General features: G+C 37.3%; 1 protein-coding gene across 3 annotated transcripts in view; it reads right to left on the bottom strand.

Annotated features, from left to right (window-relative positions):
• The window catches only part of RSPO2 (R-spondin 2), a gene marked incomplete at both ends in the record, with an annotated part of 125,366 nt that overhangs the window by 56,486 nt on the left and 40,947 nt on the right, over window positions 1-27,933 (bottom strand). For 2 of the 3 annotated variants that reach the window (XM_084230790.1, XM_084230791.1), the window contains one exon: window positions 1,894-2,082. The exons of the other annotated variant lie outside the window; for it this stretch is intronic. In XM_084230790.1, the coding sequence (XP_084086916.1) occupies window positions 1,894-2,082 (189 nt within the window). The remainder of the gene's footprint in view (window positions 1-1,893; window positions 2,083-27,933) is intronic. 3 annotated transcript variants of the gene reach the window in all.

The raw sequence follows: 27,933 nt of genomic DNA, 5'->3' as shown, positions 1-27,933 counted from the left end.
CTTTTAGTTAATAATTCAGATAATTCCATGAATTCTAATTTCTAAGCCCATATATTTCTATTTCTGATAATGGCAAAACTATACAACCAATCACCTTAGCTAGAAACCTTTGAAGCAAACTTTATCTCTGTACAATTAGTTGCTAAGACCCATTAAATGTCTGGGGATATTTTTTGCTTGTCACAGTGATTTGCAAGTGCAAAGGACAGTTAATGGGGATGGATTAAGGATGCTAAATGTGCAGCAATGTAGGACAAGTTGTCTTGCCAAAATGCCAACAGAACCCTAAACAAGAATTCCTATTCCCCAAACACATTGCTTTTACATGTGGTTCCTTCTTTCTAGAATCTAATTAACCTCCCTCCACAAGTTCTGCCTCCTTTCAAAATAATATTGTCATTGAATGATACAATTCAAACTCTCTTTTTATCTGAAGACGTCACCTGATTTAATAGTCATGTACAATTAGTTGTACAGTATTAATGGGAGATAATTAAATCACTCCCAAACCTGCTAATATCACCTTTAATGTATTGACTTGTGATTAAATTTCTTACCTATTTATAATTTCACTCCATGCTCCCTTTTTATTTATCTGCTCTACCTACTAATATTTGAATTCCTTAAAAAAAGGACTATTCCTTTGGTATTTTTAACTCCGATTTCCACTGCTTTTCTAGACATTAAGAATCATTCTAGGGGGCCTCCCCGGTGGCGCAGCGGTTGAGCGCTGGGTTGCGAAGCTGCCTGCGGCCTCTGCGGCGCCGGTTCGATCCCCGGCTGCTCCCCGGCCAGCGGAGGAGGATCCCACATGGCGCGCAGACCTCTCCTGCCACCCGCTGCTCCCCTCAGCAGTGTACTTCGGTCCTTCTGCCTGCTCTGCTCCCCGCTCTGGCTCTGGTGAATTCTCTCACCCTCCCGCGCTTCTGACTGTGCCCAGTGCATGTATAAACAAAACAAACAAACAAATATAATAAATAAATAAAAACATGCCTCTATAAAAAAAAAAAAAACTAACAAAAAAAAAAAAAAAAAAAAAGAATCATTCTAGGGCCTCCCCAATGACACAGCAGTTGAGCGCTGGGTTGTGAAGCTGCCTGCAGCCTCTGCAAAGCCGGTTAGTTCCCAGCCGCCAGCAAGGGTCCCACATGGAGTGCAGACCTCTCCTGCCGCTCCAGCTGCTCCCCTCAGCAGTGTACTTCGTTGGTCTGCCTGCTCTGCTCTCCCCTCTGGCTCTGGTGAATTCTCTCACCCTCCAGCGCTTCTCTGACTGTGCCCAGTGCTTGTATAAATAAATGAATAAATCTTAAAAAAAAAAAAATCATTCTATAAGTGATTTTTTGGGTTAGAAGTTGAAAAATTATTCCTTCATTCCTATGTACAGAATGGCATTCCTTTATAGCCTTTTCTTAGAGGTGTTAAACTTTGAACTCAGAATACTTTAAAATAAACTAAATATTTTAATTATATTTTTTATCAGTAAGTGCTTTACAAAAATCTCAAATGCACTATGAAATTCCTCATTAAACTGAGATATTATAATCTCAGGGAAAAAGAGGAAAAAGAAACTATAGACAGTATGGTAAACTGAAGAGAATGCATACCCAGAATAAAAATTTTTAATTTTTTTTTTCCGTGTTGAGTAAAGTATGCCTTATAAAGATCTAAAAGCTTGTGTTTGAGATATTGGCTAGGTCACCTAAAACAAGTGAGTGTGTGTGCAATATACACTTCCCTACAAAAGATAAAGTAAAAATGCTCTTATTCTACCATTCACATTTTTAAGTTTAAGCTTAGACTATTTGTGTCTAAGATTATTCAGTCAAAATTTTCAACTTAGCTTATCCCCTTAAGTCATATAAACAGTAGAATAAAAAAGAGTGAGCAGCTCACTTGCACAGCTGTTCATTTCTGGGGCTCGGTGTCCATAGTACCCCGATGGGCATGAATGCAGGCACTCTCCATACTGGCGCATGCCTTCTCTTCGAAGAACGAAGAACAACTTCTGCTGACATCGGCTGCACCCATTGTCCTTTGAACAAGACAAACAACCCTTGCAAATGGGATTTGATACATAGCTAGCTGTAAAAGGAAAAAAAAAAATGTTCAAACATCAAGCTGATCAGACTTTTGGCCAATATAACATGCAGAGACACGTTTCTTGTATGTCTTTAATTATCAATACATAGAAATGCTAACTAAAATATCTTCTGCCACCCCCCACCCCAAAATAGTTAATACATAACTAAGAAACAAAAGGAAGTCAGAGGCAGAGATGGATTGAAACTTGAAACTGAATGGCTCGTGGAGATGGTAGGCGAGACAGAGGCGGACCTGATGGCAGGGTTGAATCACAGCCAAGAAATATGCCTGTGAAGAGCTGACACTTGGCTCTTATGTAGACAAGTTGTGAGGGTTGTTTGTCCATGAAACCAAATACTAGAACTCCCTCACTGCAACTGACCAGAAAAGAGGATTCCAACCCTGGATTAGGGAAACTCAGCAGGTAGCCCCTCTTTTTTTTTAATAGACTCACATTGCACTTATGGCTCACCTTAATCCAGCATGATCTAATATCCACTCTTACCTTACTTGCAAAGTCCCTATTTTCAAATGTCATAGTATGAGACTCTTGGTAAACATTTGGGGGTGGGAATTAGGGTGGGAGAGGGTGGGCCACTAAACCCTTCAAGAGATGATGGGAGTGTCCTAACTTGATTGGATACTGGTTACACAAATGTATATATTTACAAAACTCACACTATGTATTGCACTCTGTGCAATTTTTTTTTAATAATTAATTTATTTATTTATACAAGCACTGGGTACAGTCAGAAGCGCGGGAGCATGAGAGAATTCACCAGAGCTAGAGTAGGGAGCAGAGCAGGCCAAAGGACCTAAGTACACTGCTGAGGGGAGCAGCAGGCAGCAGGAGAGGTCTGCGTGCCATGTGGGACCCTCCTCTGGTGGCCGGGGAGCAGCCGGGGATCGAACCGGCGCTGCAAAGGCTGCGGGTAGCTTCGCAACCCAGCGCTCAACCACTGCACCACCGGGGAGGCCCACTCTGTGCAATTTTTAAAAAATAATTAAAAAAAAAATAACATGTATAATTTATAAGTAAAGGATATCTCCATGTTTCAAAGAAAAAGAAATGGATAGGAAAGCCATCACATAACAGAATAACAGTTACTTTTTTTTGGACAGCTTTTTTTAAATTGCAGTAATATTGCATTATAATCTTATTTAAGTTTCACTTCATTGAAAATCAACGTGCATTACATCTCTTCAGGAGATTCTACAAATTATAATGGGTGCTATCTATAAAACATTCTTTCCTGTTTTGGATTTTTATTTTAACTACATAGACATGCTAAGTAACATATCCTCTGTCCCCCACCCCCAGATCACATCTCCTTCTACAGGCCTCACTCCTATGATTTCCACTAGTATCATAACTCTGGCCCTTATCTCTTCTCACTTAGTTACTTCCATCTCACTTTATTTCCCTCCATTCTTTTTGTTGGGTCAATTTTCCTAATGGACAATGGAGCAGGGATTACAGGCCTACGTAAATATTGAAATAGAGTAAAAAATATCAATTTTTAAGTGCTACCCAGTGGTTAAAAAAAAGCTAACTAAGTGAAAAGAAACAAAATATTGTTTCTAGCCCTCCTAGTATAAATTTTAGAAATAATGCAATCTGAAATCCCAACATAATTTCTAAAATATGAAAAATTCATGTAACTTTTAGTAATGACTACACCAAATAAGGTCATAAATATAACAAGATACAGGAGAGCACACTGACTTCATTTTATTGGTTAACCCACAGAAGAAAGGAGGAGAAAAAGAAAACTCATCAATTATTGAAACTTACAGCTTTGAGACTACATCCTATTCATCCTTCTGATAATCTTTACAGCATTAAAACTAACATCAGGCTGCAAGTATTCAGACCAGCAGCTCCACAACAAAGTACATTGTAAACCACACCCTCCCTTCATTTCAATGATTCAAATTTCAGTAACAGTCAGTAGCTAGTCTTTCTTCAACTCTCCAAACAGTGACTAAGTCTACCTTTCAGAGAAGGGACCAAAGAACAAGTCACTACTGGCCAGGTATCAGGGCCAAGACAGCGCCTTAAATTGGCCGCTCAAACCTACCTCTGTCCACCTATTCTAGCACTTTGTTCTACCAACATTCATCTCTATATGTTGACTCTAATTCATAGGCATTCTCTTTTTTTTCCCCATGAAGTTTCAGTTTAGAGGGTTTTTTAATAATTTATTTATATATGTATATATATATATTTCACATCGTGTTCATTTTTGAATAATACTTGCTTTCTCCACTCAGGTGTAGTCCCTGTAAAATTCCCACCACTGATTCACCCCTGCACCATCACCATCGTCCTTTGTGCTCTTCCCTCCCCTGTTTTGATCCCTCTCCCTTACCCTCCCCTGCAGAATGTTTGTAGACATTCTCATGCTTGCAAATCTATTCTTCCAAATAATTTTTTATTTACTACCATATTTTCTTAAATTTCCAATTGTGGAGAAAACCAATCAATTCAGATGAAAAATCACTTCCTCAAAATAACTCCTAATAAAGATTTTAGCCAACAACTTTTCATAAATCCCTGTATAAATGTATGCATATGTTTATGTAATATGTGACTAGTATTTTTCATAACTATGATTATACTTTATGTGTTGTGTCATAAGTGGCTCAATTTTAGTGAAGCTGTTAACATCTTTTCATGGCAATGAACCAGAACAATGTCATTCTCATATTTCTTGGAAATGTCAGTTTCATTTACCACCTCTACTTAACCACCACCCAATTAATTATCCCCAAAACCACTTTTATGAAGACCACAACCAGTTAGTCCTCAATTCAAAAGGTCATTCTCAGTTTCCAGTCCTCTCAACATTTCAGTTCCTATAGTAAACCAAGGTCCTGTATTATGATAAATCACACTCCATAGCAAGAAGAGAATTACACAGCCAAATCAACACAAAGACTTTTTGTTTCATTTTGTTTTTATGTATCAGAAGCTAGCTTTCATCTTTACCAGAAAAAGTTCAGAGTCAACAAATTGAGCTCTACTTTCTTCGAAAGGTATTCTTAAAATCATTTAAAACATTGCTTCATTTACTTGAGCCTTGACTGAATTAATGAAAATGAATTAGGAAATACTTACCCGAGTCCATATTTTAGATGATCTTTATAACCCTGCACATGAGGAATTCTCTTAATACAAAAGTGATGTGGGCCACACCCACCCTAAGTGCTCTCTTTCCTTCCCCCTAACTTCTATCATCATTACTAGTGCTCCTCATTGCTAAAGGATAAGCGCACACCTAGTCTTTGCAATCTGAATAGACTTTTCAGTTTAACTGACCATTGTCCAGTGTCAACTACCCTAGTGGCCTCCCTGCTATAAATCAGTAGCTTAACAGTTCAACAAGAACTACGTCTGTTAGGTAATGACTATGCCTATCACTGTGTTAAAAGTCAGGAAAAAAAGTAGACCTTTAAACATGACGAGAGAAACCTACTTTGTCAGGATGTTAATAAGTCAAGCAGCTCTGCCTATTACTGAGATTTAATTCAAGTGTGCAGGTGAATAAACAGATCCTAATTTCCAGCTTTGATGACCATGTTTATTTGCTCTCTCTGTAAGCTTCAACTTTTCCAACCCTAAAGCCTGCTGAGATCCAGAGCTTCATCATTCCAACCAAAACACTTTTCTAAATCTAGACACACCCAAAATTCTAAAGATGAAACATATCACATAAAATACTAAAAATCCTCAAAAAGGTATACAGTGATACTACCACAAACTCACACATATCTCTTTGACAGGGAAAGAGATAAGTGGATAAAGAAAAGATCATGAGGTGGATACCAGGAAACAAAACCTACATCACTAACAAATATATTGAGAGGAAGAAACTTCATTAAGTGAATACTCTTAATTCTAATTGAATGGTGTTCCTCTTAATTGCTAACTTTGGTTTTTAAATGAGTTCTAGTATTATAAGTTTGATCTTTTGTTAAATCAAATCCAGTTATTAACATTTATCCCATAGCACATTTTATGTAGGTGTTAAATGTCCATCTGTTTCTAATATACTCCTAACACTTTTTTAAAGTGCTCCCCTGTTTCTGGAGTTAGCCCTTGCCAAGTAAAAAGAAATTTAAATTCTTTCTTGGTGAAAGCATTCATTCCTGACAAAAGGTACAGGTTTCTAACTCTGAAAATAATGGGGCTGAATAATGGCTATTGGTATATTAGCCTCACTCCAATTTGCTGGTTAATTGTACAAGTCCAGCAGATTTTTTTAATGAAAAATTACTATTTACATGATCAATCAAGCATGTCATAAAATTACTAATATGTGCTTCTACCTAATCCCGAATTCAAGACATATATTTAAAATAAAAACCTTCTTTCTGGCACCAATAACAGGGAACTTACATGTTGGATCCTATACAAGTCGAGTGGGACACAGATGCTCCACTTGAGCTTGGCAACACTGGGATAAAATCCTGTAATCATGTGTTCTACAAAGCTCAAACTCAACCACACAATCAAGGTCATGAATTAATGAGCTACATGAGATTTGACCAAAATAAGAAATGCCTATCTTAGAATATTTTGCTTAGTTTGACATAAAATCTAAATATTTATAGAAAATATTATCATAAAACATGTAATCTGATCTTTGCTGCAAAGACAATACATTTTAACAGCCTAGATGCTCACCATTGTAATCATCATGTCCTAGATAGAAAACAGATGCTAAAATTAAGTGTTAATAAAGCTTAGAGACAACTTACTAAATTTCTAAATGTCCATTAAAGATTTAGAGGAGCTAGATTAACAATAGAATTTAATCTAAAAAAGAAGTTGAGCATAGTAAAGGGAACACTGGATTCAAAATTCTTAGATTTTACAACTTCTCGAAGTAAGCCACATTTTTGCAGTCTCTTTCTGCCATTCATCATGAGTTCAATAAAGAATGATATTTACAGGAATGAGGCTTACAAACCCTTACCATCTCAAAGAAGTACAAGTTTTGAGATATGCATATTCACTGGCTGTCTGAAATATTATTTGATCATTCATAATACTATTTTATCCACCTAAAATAGGTCAAATAGGAAAGACTGAAGATATCCTTAATTATAGAAGTATTCTTTGGGGAAACATTTCTGAAAATTTACAGACCCCGCCCCCACCAATTGTGGAAATCATCACTAGAGATAAATATTCTTAAAGATATCAGGAATAAAGGTCTTTAATCATATTGTTATGCTGCCCTACCAAATTATGAATCTCACTGTACAAAACTCAATGCCAAAAGTAAGATATTAAAACTTTGAGGGAGTTAGAGTCACAATTTTAATGCAAGAAAGTGCTAATATCATCACAAAATGAAAATTACAATTATAAGCTATGAATTACTCTCAAATACCAGCATCACTTGAGTCATCCTCCTCCTAGCTTGGCACTTCAGGGATACATTTACAACCACAATTAGCTCTGATCATAGTGCAGTTGACTGGATATTATTTACATGGAATAGGGAACCAGAAAGCTTCTATGAGGCTTATGTCATGCATGCTTCCAGTACGACTTCACAAGATGTCACAAGGAAGCCCACAGCATTCAATCACTGCAGGTTAAGGGAAGAAGATGAACCAAGATCTGGTTGCAAAGTAGATGTGGATGGAGTCTCCAGAAGATGATAAACATATTTTCCTTCTAATTTAACAAGTCACAGGCATCTTTAACCTTAAGACAGTCTGCCAAAACTGGAGGAAACTGTGAGGATGTACCAAATCAAACAATCATGCAGTCAGAAGAAAAATAACTTTGGCTCAACACATTTTACCTTGAGACAAAGCAGTATCCCTTTAACATATTTCACCCAAAACGTAAGCAGCTGAAGCAGCTGTGTGTTGCACATCTGGAGGTGGGAACCAAACACCAGATGAAGAGCTTCTGCATGTATGTCAATTGCAATGCAAGGCATTTTAGGTGCTTTTTTATTAGCACCCATCAGGTGCCCATCCTCAGGGCTCAGCACCACAGAGAGAGGCTCCAGGAAAATTATAGTTAGGATACTGGCATGCAAGTTCTAAGGACAAATCAACTGAGAGTTATATTCCAGCCTATGCCAGAGTGAGAAATTCAAGCAGGATCTAGGAACTCAAACGAATTAAAATGACATTTAGAAATTACCCAGAGACAAATTTCTAAAAACAGTTAATAATCAAGTCAAATAAAAAGTAACACACACACAGAGTGAGAGAGCAAGCTACGGGGTAGATCCTTATAAATTAAAATCACAAATGATGAAATATTTTCTACAACGTACCCTTACTTTGGGAAGCCAGCATTCTAAGTAATATTCTTCCTCCTCTGCACCCCTCAAACACTTTGAATCAAAAATCCCAACATATATCCCTACACTAGATGTTAATTCTGGGGAAAAAAATGTATGATTACAAATGGGAACAATCATCATAAAAGTAAGCTGTTAAAATGGACAAAATACGACAACAGAATCAATAGCTGTTTAACATCGACAGCTGCTAATACCAGTAAGAATTAGTTGTTCAAATCAGAGAAAAAAATAAAGCGGCTTGACACTTCATTTCTCCAAAGATATTATGATGTCTCGAAACAAAGGAAGGATCACATTATTATATAAAAGAAGCCACTTGATTGAATCTGTGAGAGAGAAAATTTACTCCATAAAACTGTTCTAATGCCAAAAAAAGCAAGCTTCAAATTAGAATGCGTGCAGTCCTATAAGCCATAACTAGAAAGGGCTGTGCAGCACAGATTGCTTGTGCCAAGTGTTGGCTTGGGTTTTCACAACATACTTAAAAAGACCCCATGGAAATGTTGACAGACTGTTGGTGCTAATGGTAACTCCAACATGAGCAGATCTAAATATATACATTTATGAAGATTACGAAACCACCACTCTTACAGGGCCGAAGTTTACACAAGGAGATAATCCAATTATTTAAATAGAAAAAAAACAAACTGCTCACAGAGCCAGATTTTTATTCTATAAAGTATTTAAATACTTCTTATACTAACACAACCGCAAAACAGTTTTGCTAACTTCCTAAGTAGTGTAACAAGAGTGCCATAATGCCTGACCTATACAATTGCTTGTGGGAAAAATCTCCCCTGCTGCCTATCCAAAGATTAAACTGTTATCTAAAAAGGGAAGAAGAGGCAGAAGAGTCTATTCAATGTATATTCCTATCGTGTATAACTTACTCAACTATAACTATTCCTTACTCAACTATAACTCAACTTACTCAACTATAACTATTCCTTACTCAACTATAACTATTCCTATCGTGTATAACTTACTCAACTTGTGCCACCTGCTTCCCAGAATCGGAACTAGCTTGCTAACTCCTGTTTATTCTACTATTTTAAATAAGTGGAAAGAAAACTGGATGATTATCTGGTATAAACATAGCCCTAAGAAGTTTCAGCATCATAAGTAACTAGATTAAAGACTCCATGTGTTTTAGGTGTGGAAACTTCTGTGGGTTTTAAAATTTTTTAAATGAAGACAATAGGGAAAAAAAATTAAGTTAACCTGAGGGTTATTATGCAATAATTATTTAGGAATACACTATGATGCAAAAGAAAAAGTGAGAGATTTATTATATTCAATATAGGCCACTGTTGGTAAACTATTACGAACAATAACAAAATTCAGAATGACTCACAACTAGTCTCCAAACCGACACAGAATTTAATTTTCAAAATTTTAAACCAATTTTCTACATTTAATATTTATAAACAGTTTGTTTTGGCATGTTGTGTGGATGTGCTAACTTCACAGAACTCCATACCTTAGAATTTGAAATCTAATTGCTTTAACTAATCTTATTCTGAGAAAGATCTGTCTATTCAGAACAAGAAAAAAAAAATAGGAACGGCAAAATCAGGGCAAACAAAGAAAATGAACTTTGAGGAACATGTTACGTGACAAATTGCAGGCTACGGGCTTTCATACTTTTTGAAAGTAATGCTTATTACTCAATTTCTGTTTATCAAACTGAATAAACAAATCAGAGAGTTTAAGAAACCTTTCCAAAGTCATACAGCTTGTCAGTGACAAATTTGGATCCAGTTCTGACCTCCGATTTCATAAGGCATCCCCCCCCACCCCTTTAAGATATCCATGCAAAGCACCTAGGGAAAAATGCATTAAGATCATGATTAAAATGGTGAGAACTTTCTTTCAAATTAGACTGTATCCTTGTAATTTGCTCACTGCTCCTTTACTCTGTTTTTAGCTAAAGCAAAATAATCAAAGTTCCTTTTGATGGTTAGTCTCTAAGAGCACTATACTAATTCTTTCTTAACATAACTACAACTATATTAAGCCCTATAAACCAACAAAACTAAGATGTCCTCTACAAAACACTTCCAAATAAAACTGCTGATACATCAAAAAGAATAATAGGGGAAACTGAGTTATAGGTTTCTTCTGGCAGGGGTTAAAGAATTATAAAAGGTAAGTCTTTAACTGTAGGCATACAGACTTTTTAAAAAGGGATCTCCACTTGACAAGTTCAAAGAAAAAAAAAAATCACCCCCAAACCATGCAATTTCCTGCAAATGGGCCACTCTCCTCATTGTCTTTGAAGACAGATCCTGTCCTGGCCAAGGGGCCTTTGAAGTGACACAGCAAGCATACCTGTGTAATTAGAAAGGCGGGATACACATTCAAATGATCAAAACTAGACTTTAAAGATGCGCTAATGGGGGAGGTATGGACTGACCAACTGACAAGGAGAAACCTCTGTTCGAGACACTTTGGAGAGCAATTTACTGCTGCTCCCTGACCATTGCAAGCAAATGGCACATACATTAATGGAAAACTGTAAATAGTGCTTGATCACTCTCAAAAAGTTCATGTGCATGTATATAGACACAGAGGTCTACATATAGATATAAAACTATAATACAAGCAGAGACTGCTACCTTTGATTGTGTACATACAGATGTATACTTGTGCTGCTTTTCTGAACCATTTGAATATAAGTGATGATCATTATGGTCTGAAAGTTCAGTGTTCAGTATGTATTTCCCCAAAACAAAAACATTATCTTATACCAACCCTATGAATACAAAACTATTTTCTAATTCATAGAACATATACAATTATTCCAAAAAGGTCCTTTATATCTATTTTTCTAGACAGGTATCCCATCCATGATTATAAAAATACCCTGCATTATTTGGCTGTATGTCTCTTCCATCTCTTTTAATCTGGAAGCGTCCCTCTTTCATGAGCCTGGCATTTTGGAAAAGAACAGATCCACTATTTACAGAATGGCCATGTAGGTTTGTTGCATCATCCTTCGTGATTGGTCCTACATCTGGAGAATACCTCATGAAGTAGTATTTTGTCTTTTTCTTATGGAAATCAAGAGGTACATCATGAATTTGGCTGCACTATTGGTGGTTTACTTTTATCCGTTGGTTAAGATGTTGTCTGCAAGGTTTCTACAGTGTGATGTCATGGTTTTTAAAAAGTAATTTTTGAGGAGATACAGAAAACTGTATAAATAAGTATCCTATTCTTCATTGAGCTTCTACACACTAGTTTTAGCATCCATTGATGATTCTTACCTAAATCAACCATTATTCTGATGGTTATCAAAGGCGACTTTTTTTTTTTTCACTTTTTATGCATACAAGAACTGGGGTGTAGGCCAGAGGTGCAGGAGATGACAGAATTCACCAGAGGCAGAGTGAGAAGCAAAACAGGTGGATCTACTGAAATACACTGCTGAGGGGAGCAGCGGGCAAGACAAGAGAGGTCTGCTGTGCCATGTGGGTTAGCTCCCTCTACAGGGATTGAACTCATGCCACAGTGGCTGATGATTGCGTGATAGCAATGAGACTTTAACCCCTGTGCCACCATGGAGGCCCCAAAGGTGACTTTCTAAGTCTATCATTCCTTCATCATTTATTTGTGGGCATTCTAGAGTTAGGAAAAGCCTTCTTCCTCCACCTCTCCCAACCTTTTTCTGCTTATCTGTTTATATGAATAGGAAGTCATAAACTTTATCAGTGGTCTACAACTTTTTATTGTATTTAATGGTAAATGTATCCTAGATTTGTTAGTGTCTTTCAAGATGCTGTGGTTTCTAAATTGTATTTTATACAATTTAGCAGTATACATACTGATTTGTACAAATTAGCAATTTATACAAATTAGTATGTATAGCATACTACCAAAAGCTTTGGCGAGTAGAGAGGAGGGACATCTGATTTATTCTGGAAGAGCTAAGAAATAGGTGGTAATATGAGTTGGTCTTCAAGAGAAAATAGTAGTTTGCCAGCTGGAGGACATCCCAAGAAGGCCAAGTGGTATGTGCACAGATGTATGCACTGAGTAGGGGAACACCAGGATGAAAAGTTCAGTATGTCTGATCCTATTAACAATGTGTTATTCAGCCAACAGCAAAATCAACAAAACAAGCTGCTCAATATTTAACTTGGTCACAAGAAAGAACTGTTGATATACCAGAAATCAAGTTGATAAGAACAAAGAAATTATAACCCTAGAAGTGTTATTGGGAACTTTAAAATGTATACTTTTATTTATTTATTTATTTTTTTAATGATGGGAACAGCTTTATTTTTTTTAATTTATTTCTATTTTTATGAAAGTATAATTCTTTTACATCCTTTCTAGTGTATTGGCAGTATAGGATTCCACCCCCACCCATATGCTCCTTCCCTCCACCAAAGCACCCATAGTTCTCCACCACAGTCCATTGTGCTCTCCCCCCATGCCCTTATTTCACCCCCTCCCTCTGAAAGCCTAAGATCAATGGCCAGTTTTCAAGAATATTCATTTTTAATTAATGAAGTACCATTGTTTTACATCACAAGTGTTGATTTTAAAATTTGTCTTTGTCTGATCCTTTGTTAGCTTTCTCTATATTCCACATATGAATGACACCATCCAGTCTTTATCTTTCTACTTCTGGCATATTTCACTGAGCATAACCCCTTCCAGTTCCACCCATGTTGGTGCAAATGACATGAGCTTATCTTTCTTTTTTTTTTTTAATTAATAAATTTTATTTTTATATTCCCCATACAATTGCAATCCCCCCATTCTGACCCCAATCCCTCCCCTCCCGCCCCCCACCCCCCAAAAAGTGTCTCTGGTTCATAGTTTTTGTTGATTTTGATTTTCACTTTCTTATAGTTATTCATTTTCCTGGTCCCTTATTTAAGTATTCTAGATTCCTGCTATGAGTAAGACCATCCGGTATTTTTCTTTTTCTTTTTGGCTTATTTCACTGAGCATGATCCCTTCCAGCGCCATCCATGTTGCTGCAAATTGCATGTGTTTATCTGTTTTGAATGCTGAGTAATAGTCCATGGTATATATGTACCACATCTTCTTGATCCAGTCATCTATTTTTGGGCATTTGGGCTGTTTCCAAAGCTTAGCTATTGTAAACAGTGCTGCTATAAACATAGGGGTGCAGGTGTTCTTTGGAATTGATGTTTCTGTGTTCTTTGGGTAAATACCTAGGAGTGGAATTGCTGGATCCTGTGGAAGCTCTATGTTTAGTAGGTCCAGAAATCTCCACACAGCTCTTCATAGTGGTTGGACCAATTTGCACTCCCACCAACAGTGCAGAAGAGTTCCTTTTTCTCCACAACCTCGCCAACATTTGTTGTTGCTAGTTTTTTTAATATGTGCCATTCTCACTGGTGTAAGATGGTATCTCATGGTAGTTTTGATTTGCATTTCCCTGATTGCAAGTGATGTTGAACATAAAATGTATACTTTTAAAAATCTAGAAGGAAAAAGGTTTGGGTTCACAGGATGTTTCTAAATTAAATAGGAATTAAGATGGTATTCTCAAAGTAAAAATCTACTCACATAACCCCTCCCCCCCCAAAAAAAAACAAGTAATATTCTTTAGAATTCAGTGTGGTTTCATAGGAAATCCTGATGAATTCAAACATTTTAAGCAACATGTACAAAAGGATACATTTGGAGGGGAAAGAGAATAATCACAAGAGAAACATGAAGACATCTACAGTTTTCTAAGATTTATGGGAAATTTGGGGGAGCAAAGTTGATGAAAACAAAAAGTTAAACACAATGATTAAAGTATAAGATAGCATTAGATGAAAGAGATAGAAAAACTTGTACTTTCTGCTTTAATTTTGTATGTATTACAAATAAAGACCTTAAAAAGAGAAAAGCAAGTTTATCTTACAAAAAAATTATTGAGGGCCTCCCGGGTGACTCCAGGGGTTAAGCACAGCACTGTAAAGCTATGCACAACCTCTGCAGCATAAGTTCGATCCCCGGCCAGCCAGGGAGCTACCCACATGGTGCAGCAGACCTCTACTGTCTCGCCTGCTGCTCCCCTCAATAGTGTATTTCAGTCAGTCTGCCTGTTCTGTTCCCCACCCCCACACCTCTGGCCTGTACCAGTTCTGGTATGCATAAAGAAATAAATCTCAAAAAAAAAAAAAAAAGTTATTGAAATCTAAGTCAGGCAAGAAAACACTAAAGAAGTGTACCTCATATTTCTGAAATACTGAGATGTCAGTTGCTGAATAAATGAAAGAGGAATTTTAAGAAGGGAAATAGATAAATGTCTGATTTTTAGTAAGTTAGGGGGAAGTGAACTTTCAAAATTCCAAAATCTACAAAAGGCTTTAGGGCACCACAGTTCTAAGAACCTCTAGTATAAAACAATTGCAAACACCTATCCTGATGTTTATGTCTCTAAGATTAACTCACATCGAAAGTAGCCTCAGGGCCTCCCCGGTGGCGCAGCGGTTGAGCGCTGGGTTGCGAAGCTGCCCGCAGCCTCTGCAGCGCCGGTTCGATCCCCAGCTGCTCCCCGGCCACCAGAGGAGGGTCCCACATGGTGTGCAGACCGCTCCTGCTGCCCGCTGCTCCCCTCAGCAGTGTACTTCAGGCCTTCTGCCTGCTTTGTTCCCTGCTCTGGCTCTGGTGAATTCTCTCACCTTCCCAGGCTTCTGACTATACCCAGTGCTTGTATAAATAAATAAACCTTTAAAAAAAAATTTTTTTAATTAAAAAAAAAAAGGGCCTCCTGAAGTCAAAAACAACGATGACAGAAAAACAGATTTAACTATTTAACTAAAAATCAAATCTTTTTTGTGGGGAGGGACCCTAGCAGGTACCCGGGTATCGAACCGGCACTGCAGAGGCTGCGGGCAGCCTCGCAACCCAGCGCTCAACCACTGCGCCACCAGGGTAGGCCCCCTAAAAATCAAATCTTAATGTGACAAAATGATAATTAGAAAAAAATACAGCAACATACAACAAAGGACCCTTTTTTGGTACAGTGACTATTTGCAAACCAACATGGAGAAAGTTTCTTCTAAAGAGGAAGAAAGGGATATAAACAAACTATTTAAACAAATAGAAATAACCAACAAAGAAATGGAAAGATGCACACAAAATGTCCAACTTACCAGTGACCAAAGAAATGCAAATTAAAATAAGGAGTCAACCTCACCATATTAAGGTTTAGGAAACTGATGATTAAAAACTACCAGTAAGCATTTAGGAGATGGGCATGTCATATACTGTTGGTGGTAATGTAAATTAGTATAAATCTTCTGGAGTGTAATTTAGCAATATTGAATTTTCCTTTAACCTACTAATGTCACTTTTAGACATCTTGAAGAATTGGACAAATACATAGTTACACCATGTACATTACAGTTTTAAATAGCAAATAAAAAGAGATGGTAAACAGCCAAAATATTCATTACTAGGATAATAACCAAGATTTAAAATATAGACTTTAAAGTCATTTATTGTACATAGCAATTTTGGTTAACATGCAAAGCAGGCTTTTTCCATATAGAACAATGAGGGGAGAAGAGGTGATTATAAGAACAATGCAGTACACTGTATTCATTTAGTAAACAAACATATTACATGCTGTGGGGTATTTTGGAGGACTCACTGACAGTGTTCTCACATTTTAGGCCTTACCTTTTTCTTCATTCAACGGGATTCACTAAGTCTTTGAGAGACTTTCTCCAAGAAAGAACTACAAGTGCTCAAATTTTGAATTTTTCCAAAGGGACTTTTTAAAATCTTGGAAGAAATTAAAGACTTTCCTTAATTGTGACACTGTTTCAATAATCAAAAATCAGAAACACAAAAGACACAAAGCAAAAAAGTTTCTGTCCCAAAGAAGCTTGGAAACTATGTGATCTATCAGAGCCAGTTACCTGCTTAGACAAGATCAAGATGAACATCCCAGGAGAGGGGGTGAGAAGAGAACACCCACTTTCAGTTGAGTGGGTCTCCACAAAGGGATCTAACCTTGGGGCAACACCGAGACAAGAGAATATCCACACCCTGCACTGTTGAGTTGGGCAATCAGACCAGTAGATATCTGCAAAGCCTAAGAAATAAGAAAGGAGGGGCATTCAGGCAAAACCCCTTCATCCCAGACACTTAGCACCAGGAGAAGCCTGAGAGTGAGGCATCTGTAGCAGCAGGGCCTAAGAAGTGCCCTCAAGCCTAAAGATGTTTAGGGGATCATATAAATAATCTCACACCACAAGAGGAGCTTGGAAATAGCTGGGAGAAACAGAGAGGGCGTCACCTCAGGACAGAAGACTCAGAGCGTGTGGACAGAGAGCCTCCCCCCAACCCCTACTCCCCCACCCACAGCATGTGGCATGGGCAGGGCTAGACCAGAAGAGCCCAGAGCAGAGAGCAACAGCCTCAGCACAAGCAATGGAAAGTGGCCTATGGGCCACAGAGGCCTTCATTGCTTTCCCTCCACCTGAGAAACTTGATGCAGACCCCGGTGAGGAGGGCAGAGGGGAGAAAAGGGAAGGGCAGAGCAATTTCATTGTTCATGAAATTGGAAAAACACTTAATTCACAGACTACATGAAGGTACCCAGATTAATTTTCCACTGCTAAGGGGAATAAGGCCTCAAGATAGCAACTAAATTCAAGTTTAGAAAATGAAATGACTTTGTGGCACCCTTGGGTATGTATGTATCTTAGGAAATTTCTATCTTCTATATGCACACAGCAAAATTTTAGATTAACAGATGCAGAAATGTTAACAGTAGTTAATGAGGAAAGGTAGAATAAGTTGGCTTTTTTCTTTATAAATGGCACGTTATAAATTTCCTGTAGTCAACATGTATTTTTTTTTTAACATGTATTGCTTTCTATGTAATAGAAAACAAAGCTATTTTGGGAATAAAATATTTATTTTTTTAATATTTAAAAGAAATTATTTAGAGAATAATTTGGTTTTTGAAACAATTTTGGTACTAAAACTAATGGAACATTTCTCTATACTTCTTAGTTTTTAAGTTGTTCAGAGTTTCAGACACAAAATACAGAAAAATAAATCCTTAACTTACATCAGTGATTTACCTGAAAAAAAAAAAAAAAAAAGACTTTGAACCACAGGCACTGAAGTTACCTGCTCATCCTCATGGAGAAATAATTGGGCAGGAAGAGTTACTGTCTCTTTAAAAAACACATAAAATCCTAATTTGCTTAAAATACACACAGGAACCCAAAGGCCTTAATAACCTTAATTACAATTTCCTCCAAGTAGAACATTCATAAGCCTTAAATCCCTTTACTGAGTTTTATTGCCAGTAATTAGGCAAAGTACACAGAACTGAGTGTGTATGTTTAAATTTAATAGAATTAAGAAGCATTTCTGTCACTAGGTCCCCTGTTTTTCAATACAGAATGGAAACACTTAAGAAGGAAGGGAGAGGGGAAGTATTCAGAATAGGTGAGAAGGATTTCTAGATTAGCTTACATTCACATACAGAATTTGCATCCTATTCCTATAAATAATTTGTTTTAATTATCCTTAAACTTTCCAAAAACATATTTAGTAGAACAGCTGAAACCAAGATTGGCTTTTTAAACTACCACACTACCTTTGCCAGCAAATCTTAAAAGCCTTGCTGTGCAAAATGTGGTCCTTGGACTTACAACAGCAGCATCACCTGGAGGCAAAATGTTGGGCCTCACCTAGTGAATCAAAACCCACATAATAACAAGATCCCCATTATTCCGACACATTGCTTGAAGGCACTCATATCAAAGTTCTGTACCCTCCCCCACAAAAAAAGAAAGAAAATAAATCTCTGCACCTGAAGATACTACAATTAGCTTTGTGCTACCCCACCCCCATACACAGACAAAAATCAATTCCTGAAAGAATCATATGTCTTTCAGAAAAATCAGAAGTCATAACTGAAGTAGAATCTGTTTTATCAACCTCAAACTGAAAATTGCAAACAGACTGAGGTGCAAGAGAAATCCGAAGGGTAGAAGATTTATTCCCCAGAGTAATTAGTTGACCCAATGCAACCTGCAGTATGGGAAATTACTAAGTCACTAAGTTCTGTCCCAGTTCAGGTTACATAACAGAGAGATCTTCCCCAAAGCTGAAAAAGAAGCTTAACAGCACACTATAGAAAAGAGAAGGAATATTAGAAAATACAAAAGTTAAGGGTTTCAAGCTTTCATTCATTGAAATTTACAACCCTCATATTGGAATTCACCCTAAATTTAAAACCCACACAAATCTGGCACAGATCAGAGTCTAATGGGTCTTGCCACATTGGATCAGACTCACAGTCCTTCCTGTCCAGGATTCTGATGATGGCACCAAGGGACATGCTGTGGGGAGAATGGCTGTTCTTTGATGTCAACCTCAAAGGTTAGGAGTGTACCCAAAACATCCTAGTTCCCTGTAATAACCCATTATGGATCTGTCATCCACAAATTTAGTTAAACCATTTTTGAGGTTATTTATATTTTCCACCCTTACTTCCTTTTAGAGTAATCAGTTCCATAAGTTTATGACTAGCTGGGTAAGGTGATATTTTCTAGGTCCAATGCTCACCAAGTCTTGGAATAGGGCAGTGTTATTACTATCAATATTATTCCTATCATCCATGTCATCAACAAAGGTAATGTTTCTCCTCACAGTGCTTGTGGTGCTAGAGAGTGCTATTTTTTTCTCCCCGTGGGCAGAGAATCCTATCTTGACCATTTTATAATTCTTCAATCTTCTCCAATTTCATTATTATATTCTATTATATTCTGGAGGGATTATCAGTTCTTTAAAAAGAATGGGTTTACTAATAACTTATTCAAAGATAAGAGAATGCTGTTTACTTAGTTTTAAAAAGCATTTTCTGCTTCAGGAGTCCTGAAGTCCCTTCATTAATATTAGTAACACAACAGAAACCAGAAACTTAACTTCACGTGCTTATAATTTTCTACCCTTGTTCCAGTTTTGTTTTGCCTTCACCCTTACACTCACTTACGTGAACATAAAAGCATCTATTTCTTTCTATTTCTGCACACTTGGGTGAGCTCAAGAACCTACCCTAAAATTTCTCCCCATTGGGGTGGACTTTTACTGACTAGTAGAGATTAGTGTCAGCAGCCAAAAGTAGAACCTGAGTGCTCAAGGTAGTCAATTATAACTATACGCATCCTGAGTCCTTAAGATGCCCACTTGCTACATATTTCCTTTGTAGAACTATGTCTCTCATTACACTTGTGATTCCTTAGTCTCAATCAGCTTGTTAACCACTAGCAACATAAGGAGACTCTACAATTATATTGTGATAAAATGTTTTTAAACAAAGTCAAATCACCTTCTGATAATCATAGGTATTTGGATTAAAATCATCAATGTGGGGAGGGATTGGGGTCAGAATGGAGGGGTTGAAATTGTATGGGGAATATAAAAATAAAATTTATTATTAAAAAAATAATAATAAAATAAAATAAAATCATCAATGTTCCCGGTATCTGGGCATGATTAGTCTTAGGGAAAACAATTATAAGGTTTTGTAGATGTCTGTGGTATTATATTTTACATGTCAGTAATATGTCACTCGGGGAAGTATTATTAAGAAATGAGATTTTTTTTCTCTCTCTCTATTACACGAACCCCTGTGATACAATCACAAGAATGGGAACCACACAAAGATTCCCCTTTGACCAAACTTGAACTGGGTTCCTCTGGGCCCTCTTCTGCACTAGGTCTCAACCTTGACCTTGCTGGGCCTGCACAGACTAGTTGTAGCAAGAATCCTGCAAAATCAATTTAGAAATGATCCCTCACCCTTAATAGCAGATCACTCTCAATATCTGACCAAATTCCTCATCCCACACCCTTGATATCTAATCACATTCCTCACACCCCTCACTTAATATGTGATCACATTCCTCATCTCCATTTCTTGAAATCTGATCACCTTGTCTGTCCTCACCAAGAATCCTTTCAGGGCCTCCCCGGTGGCGCAGTGGTTGAGCGCTGGGTTGCGAAGCTGCCCGCGGCCTCCACGGCGCCGGTTCGATCCCCGGCTGCTCCCCGGCCACCAGAGGAGGGTCCCATATGGCGCGTGGACCTCTCCTGCAGCCCGCTGCTCCCCTCAGCAGTGTACTTCGGTCCTTCTGCCTGCTCTGCTCCCCGCTCTGGCTCTGGTGAATTCTCTCACCCTCCCGCACTTCTGACTGTACCCAGTGCTTGTATAAATAAATAAGTAAATCTTTAAAAAAAAAAAAAAAAAAAGAATCCTTTCAGATGGTCCAGGAAGACTTCCCCTGCCCTTGATAACCCTTTTAAGAATTTTGCGACCACCAGACCCCACCTCTCCCCTCACCCTTGGATGTAAATCCCCATTTTTCCTTGTACTTGGGATTGAACCTAGTTCTCCTCTGCAGTGTCTTTTCTCCTATTGCAATAGTTCCTGAATAATATCTATTTCTACCACTTTATCATCCAACTACAGTTCTTTGATAACCACAAAGAAAAACAAGATACCAACTATTAGCAGTTATGACACTTGAAAGTAAAGCTGTAGAGAGAAAAAAGAAACCCTCCTAGAGAAACACATATTGCTCCTTCCACCATCCTCTTTGGTGCAAAGGGAGAAATAAGAACTCAATGTAGCAAGTGCCACAGGAGGACACACCTCGAGGCTGAAACCTGGGGATGAGGACAGAGCTACAAACATCTCTACAAAGTAGGCAGGACCATCCAGAATACTGAGCTGTGAAGCAGAATAAAGATGTTTTCTGACATGAAGGATCTCAAAAAAAGGGGGGAGGGGGTGGAAGATGGAATCCAGGAAACAGGTCAGACACTCTCAAAAAGATAAAATTAATAAAATAGATAGTACACGCTAATATACGAAGATGAGATTTAGGCAAACTGGAGTCAGTTTAAAATTGAATTATACCGGATGGTCTCACTCATAGCAGGAATCTAGAAAACTCAAATAATGGACCAGGAAAATGAATAACTATAAGAAAGTGAAAATCAAAATCAACAAAAAACTATGAACCAGAGACACTTTTAGGGGGGCGGTGGCGGGAGGGGAGGGATTGGGGTCAGAATGGGGGGCTGCAATTGTATGGGGAATATAACAATAAAATTTATAAAAAAAAAAAATAAAAAAATAAAAAAAAAATAAAATTGAATTAGAGGTGCATCTAGAGAGGAAAAACACCTCCAAAGAAAACCACCAGCAAAACATGGTGATAAATGGAATGGATGTGGAATAAATATCGAGACACACCCTGTGGCTTAGTAGTGCTTGCAGTGTTCGGAGAACACCAGCTATCCATCTGTCCAAAATTACAATATATCTAGACTAGAAAAATGAGGCAGAGAAGCAGGCTTGAGAGCACAGAGGAAGGGAAGTGGTGAAAGTGAGCTACACCCTTTCCTCCCATCATGGAAATTCAAGATGAAGTCCCAGGTGAAGTAATAAAAGCATGCCATGAAGATTCTAAATTCTGAGACAGTTGGGGAGAGGTGGCAGGAGGGTAAGGACAGCGGTTTTTCATAAGAAGCCTGGAAGAGCCATTTGACTCTAAATTATGTGTGTGTGAAACTTTGATAAAAACAAAATTTTAAGACAAAGGATGTGCTTATTTCCTTGTAATGTTACTAATGAATGATTTATTGACACTTAGGAAAATTTCAATTTTATAGGATTACATTAGAATTCCAAACTAAAGATTCAATTACATAGTACTTAGAAAGTCAAAGAGAAAGAAATATACAGCTGAATGTGAATATTTTGTGGGCTGTCGGCAGTTCATTATCTATCACAATATTCAAATTCCCAGATTTTTCTAATTGCCACCAATTTGAAAAGTAACAAAAAGCCTTTAGAATCTAAAGTCTCATTCTACAGTATCTTGCATCACTGAGCCATTGAACAAAACTTAATTTATTTGATGTAGAGGAAAAAAAAAGCATTATTCTTCATAAAGTTTTATTTACTTAATATGTATGAAATTATATCCTTAATTCATATTTATATTTCTTTGCTAAAAGAGGACTTCACTTAAATGTTGGCAGAAAACAAGAGTTTTAAAGCAGACACTCAGCTCACCTCATTCTATGATGAACCCTTTTATGGGGTCTCTTATTTGACTCTGGAGAAAATGAGGAAACTAATCCAAGTTTTCGTGATGCGTTCCTACATAAAATACTGGGTTTACAAGGAAGGAATGCCTGTATTAATGATACATGGCATTTGTAATAAATCCTTCTCACACTGTGGTATATTAACCAATATTTCCCAAACCTCCCTTAGGTCAACACAGAGACCTCAAGCAGCCAACCAGATTAACTAGGACCACATCAAGTGAAACCAGGCCACACAGAAGTACTTTCCTACAAGAGACTAAAACAATACATGTACGATTTCAATAGTTTCTCAAGCTGTTCCAGTGTTGGCTAAAACTTACGTCTTTCCAGACTTAGCAAAAACACAGAGATTATCCAGGCCTAAGGAGTTTCATATTCCGTAAAAATTAAATTTCTTTGTTCTTTTTTGCCAGGATGTCTCAACATCTTAAATAGGAGTGGAGAGAAGGTAGGTACAGGATAGAAAATCCAGATAAAGCATTAAAAATTAATGTGTGCTGCATCACCAAATGTGAAAATGCTTTTCAACATAAGACCCTAAGGTTCCAGTTGTCTGATGTCATGCCTTCATCATCTTCTGCGAATATGGCTTTTATTTTTAACAATTCGTAGTTTAAGAGACCAGACTTCATGCCAGCCATAAAGTTGCAGAGTTATCGCATATATGTTTAAAATCATTTTGAAAACTGACTTACAGTGGTTTATTTCAGTGTAGCCAACACAATAGAGATTATTTTAAAATAAATATAAGAGATGTATATAAAACAAACATGATAGATTTATTGTTTTGTTTCTGGTCTTGGACCTCACAGTTTCCATTATTTTCAAGTCTAATAAAATGAATTCAACTCAAGATGTTCGGGTGAATCACCCAAACACTGATTCTTATTATTTATTAAGAGGGAAAAAAACACCCCTGTCCCACTTATATGTTTATCTCAATTCTGCAAAGCTGACCACACCCATGGCAGCCAGCCTGTGTGGCTTCCCTCAGCCCTTTGCTCTGAGCCACATCATGGTCACACACTTACCTGCTGCCTGTACACTATCCTTTGATAGGGTTTTTTTGTTTTTTTTTTTTAACTTTTACTCAAATCAAGCTGGGTAAGAAAGGTCACAATCACCACCTTTCTTTTTTGTTTCTTCTGTTTTCGTTTAGTGTGATTAGAACAATAGTCTTAGGAAGTTCTAAAGCACTTGATCCAGTGCATGTTAGATTTTACAGCCATGTTTTTACTTGCAGATATAGTGATCCCCTGTTAGATGTGATGTTTTTATTGTAATTTTCTTTTAAAAATAGACTATGTTCTTATAAGATAGTTAAAATCAAAATCAACAAAAAACTATGAACCAGAGACACTTTTTGGGGGGTGGGGGGTGGGAGGGGAGGGATTGGGGTCAGAATGGGGGGGTTGCAATTGTATGGGGAATATAAAAATAAAATTTATTATTTAAAAAAAAAAGACTATGTTCTTTGTCTAATACCAGTGGTGGTAAGACTAACCAGTCACTTATTAACCTGAGCTCCTTATATAAGACTAACCAGTGACAGTTCTAGTTGCCAAGCCTTCTTTCGAGATCCCAATTGTCTTCAGGGAGACAATATACTTACCATAACCCCTAACCTCCACCCTGCAGTCAAACATGCTGCCTCCATCTGTAGTGCCTCCTAGAGGCATTACTCATGTCATTGTCTTCTTTCTTTTCTGCAGTTAAGAGAGAGAGAGAGAGAGAGAGAGAAAGAGAGAGAGAAACAATGGTCTGTCTATGCAGATTCCAACCAGAGGGAAAGTCTATTCTTATTTTTCTCTCAGCAGCACCAAAATTTATGAATGATTTTCTTCCAGTCTCCACCCTTGCCTTTGGAGAGAAGAAACACTTCTTCATCTCCAAGTTCCCAAACATATATGACAATTTGTAAGTGTGGCAGTACAAGCATAAAAAATATGAGAAATTCATATAAAAGAACAGTTGTTGCATCCAGAAGGATAATGAAATGGCACATGGAAGACAAGCTTCTACTTTTTTTTTGTCTAGTGAGGATTTATTTGTGTATTACAGATATAACCCAATTGAGAAAGAGGGAGAAGGAGAAGATTCCTTAGAATAAAATGACTCAATCATCAAGTTTTCAGATTAAACTCCCTTAGGATTCATTTTACTATTTATTAATTTACACTTCAGAAATAGTGGGAACTCCTCCTCTTCATGGTTACTGCCAAGGAATAAAATTACATCACTTTAATCAAATACAGCAAATTCAGAATTGAGAAAAACGTCATAATACTTAAGCATCCCCAAGGAGCATGCCACATTGCCCCCAGAGCCCATTTGAAAATGAAGCTTAGAAAGCACCAGCTTCTGGTTAAAGTCAATCAACGCAGAAACAACGGAGTCTTTGTCAAGGAAACTCGAGTTCAAGTGCATGAGGATCAGATAAAACACAACACATGGCATCTGAACTAAAATGATATGCTTTGATTTTAGATTAAAAGTTAAGAAACCAGCAGAATGCAAACACTTAAAGAGAAAGGATGTACAAATAAAATTAAGATTGGCTTTCTTTTAGGTGGTGACAGTCGAACAGAAAAGTGTTAACAGGAAGGGTACTGCAGAACAACCCCATAAACATCTTCATTTGGAAATTTACTATATATATGGTTCTATTTACTAGGACATTTATGGTCACAGATAACAGATATTAGATAACCAAGTGTTTAGAAAATACATTGTTTCAGAGAGTGCTGATAGCAAAGAACAACTATTAATTCACAAAGCACATGGCCCTGCTTGTGGTCTAGAAGGGCTGTATCCTGTACAGGGAGGAGGAAGTGGTGGATGGAAGGAGTTATGCAGAGCTGTGTCTCAATTACGGCTACAAAACCAGTTACCCAAATTCTTTTAGAACCTCTCGTTAGAAGCTTCTCAGATTACCTAAGATAATAAAAAGCCAGGAAGCATAAGGGCTCTTTTGACCACACATTAAACATGAATTAAATTACTGAAATTTCATGGTGTGTAGTCCCAATATGGTGTGTTTCTGAGTTTAAAAGTAGGAGAATTTAACAATTTTATACACTGAGGATATTTCCGAGGGGGGAAAAACACATACATAATTCTAAAATCCTCTCCATCAAAGCCAACTTGGGGAAAACGAGGATTAAGTGCTTCAGTGAAACAAAAATGTTTAATCTGAAAATAGCTGCAGCATTGTTTCTCTCTGGAAAAATACTAGAAGCAACCTAAAATGTCCTACACAGGAAAAGAAGTGGCTAATTGTGGTCCATCCACCCAGCAGGTTACAATGTGTTCATAAAAATGATGAGGAAGATCTTTAAAGTGACATGAAATGAGTTATAGGATATATTGTTAAGCAAAGCACAAAATATCTAATTTATGTTACCGCTGAAATCAGGGGGGATGGAAATAAAACATACATGTCTGCTTATCTGTACAGTGAGATGCATAACATGCATAAACCAGACACTTGTGAGATAGGTTACCTGCAGGAGGCAGGTGAAATGGAGTGGAAAGGTAGGATGGAAAGGGAATGGTGTGGGAAATACAACCTCTCTAAAGGATCTGACATTTAGAATCATGCTAATATTTGACACGTTATAAAAACAAATAAATGAAAACAACAAGGATAGGAAAGGAGAATCCAACATAGAAAAGCAAATTCAGTCTAGCTGAATTTCAAATGAATGACTGAACCACACTGAAGTGGGAGGAAAACTAATGTGAAATAACTTTTAAACACAGTATTTGCATACATACTACAGAAAAAGAATGGCTGACATATACTGGTTCTTAATAGGGTTACCTTTTCCCAATAGTATAGATGAGGACTTCTAAAACAATTCTATGCATATTCTAGAATGACACAAATAGGGAAATACATTGTGAATGACAATTAGATTTGACACTGCTAGAGAAAATAGTTAAAAGTATGAAAAGAGGGCCTCCCTGGTGGCACAAGGGGTTAAGACGCTACAGACGAAGCTGTCCGCAAACTCTGCAGCATGAGATCCACCCCTGGCCAGGGAACAACCCACATGGCGCAGCAGACCTCTCCTGACTCACCCACTGCTTCCCTCAGCAGTGTACTTAGGTCAATCTATCTGTTCTGTTCCCCATTCTGTCTCTGGTGAATCCTCTCACCCCCCACATCTCTGGCCTGTACCCAAGCTCTTGCATGCATAAATAATCTTTTTTAAAAAATAAAAAGTATGGAAAGACAATATATTAGATGAATCCTGCAGAGTTAGATTGAATTGGAGGCCAGAGCTGCATGAATGCATGATCTTTAACTTGTACAAATATGTTCTATATGTGCATATACTTGCATATATGCATATATACACACAAGCATACAAACATGTATTTCCTACTTTTATTTACTGAGATGGTTGGAAGTAATGACATCCAATAGCAATGAACATATCTAGCATCCATATTTTGCTTTCTAAATACCACTCTCTATTTAAAGGAGCCATTGCTCCTTCAAGAAATGGCTAATGCAAAGACTCGATCATGGAAAGTACAAAATCAGGCAGAGACATCTTGTGCCAGAAAGCAGACTTCAAAGAATGATGGGAACATGTAAAAAAAGGGCACAAGTTCAAAGGAGCTCCCACTAGCCAATCTAGGACAATTTGAGCAACAGAATAACAGCATTGATGAAAATAGTAAACCATGAATCTATAATGCTCTAAATGAATGAATGAGCAAATTAGGGAGAACATAAAACTCTTCTTTGCAAAAGAATTCCAACTAGTATAGAATAAATGAGAAATTAACGTATCCCCACTTTGAAATCTCCACAGTAATAATAATTTCAGGCACTGGCTCTAGCTATTGAGTAAAACGCACAGTGAAAAAGAAACAAGACCTTATATACTATCAAAATATTACCCATAAGATACTTATTAATTTCAAAGGGAAATACAGCAATTTTACAGACATGGTATCTTAGTGGTCAAAATCATTATTGCCAAAAATGGAACAAATCAATATCATGTGCTTCCCGATAGGATGGTCAGAAAAGAATACAATGTCATTTCTGTCATCGCACGGGCAAAAGTGCAGAATTTCAATCTAATTATGAGGAAACATCAGACAAACTCAAGCTAAGGAATATTATACAGAATAACTGGCACTCTTCACGAATGTCAGGGTTATAAAAGGCAGAGAGGCTGAAGAACTGGTCCAGATTAAAAGAACATAAACATGACAGCTAAAGCAATGTGTGATCATGGGTTGCTGTGAAACAATTTTTTCCTTTTACCTTTTACTACATAAAATGCTAGTGGGGCAATTGGAAAAATTCGAGTAAGTTCTATAGAGTAGATAACAGTATTATTTAAGTGCTATTTTCTTTATT

This window comes from Talpa europaea, assembly GCF_964194135.1.
Source record: "Talpa europaea genome assembly, chromosome: 3".
NCBI classification, from domain to species: domain Eukaryota; kingdom Metazoa; phylum Chordata; class Mammalia; order Eulipotyphla; family Talpidae; genus Talpa; species Talpa europaea.
This window is presented reverse-complemented; position numbering and strand designations above follow the sequence as displayed.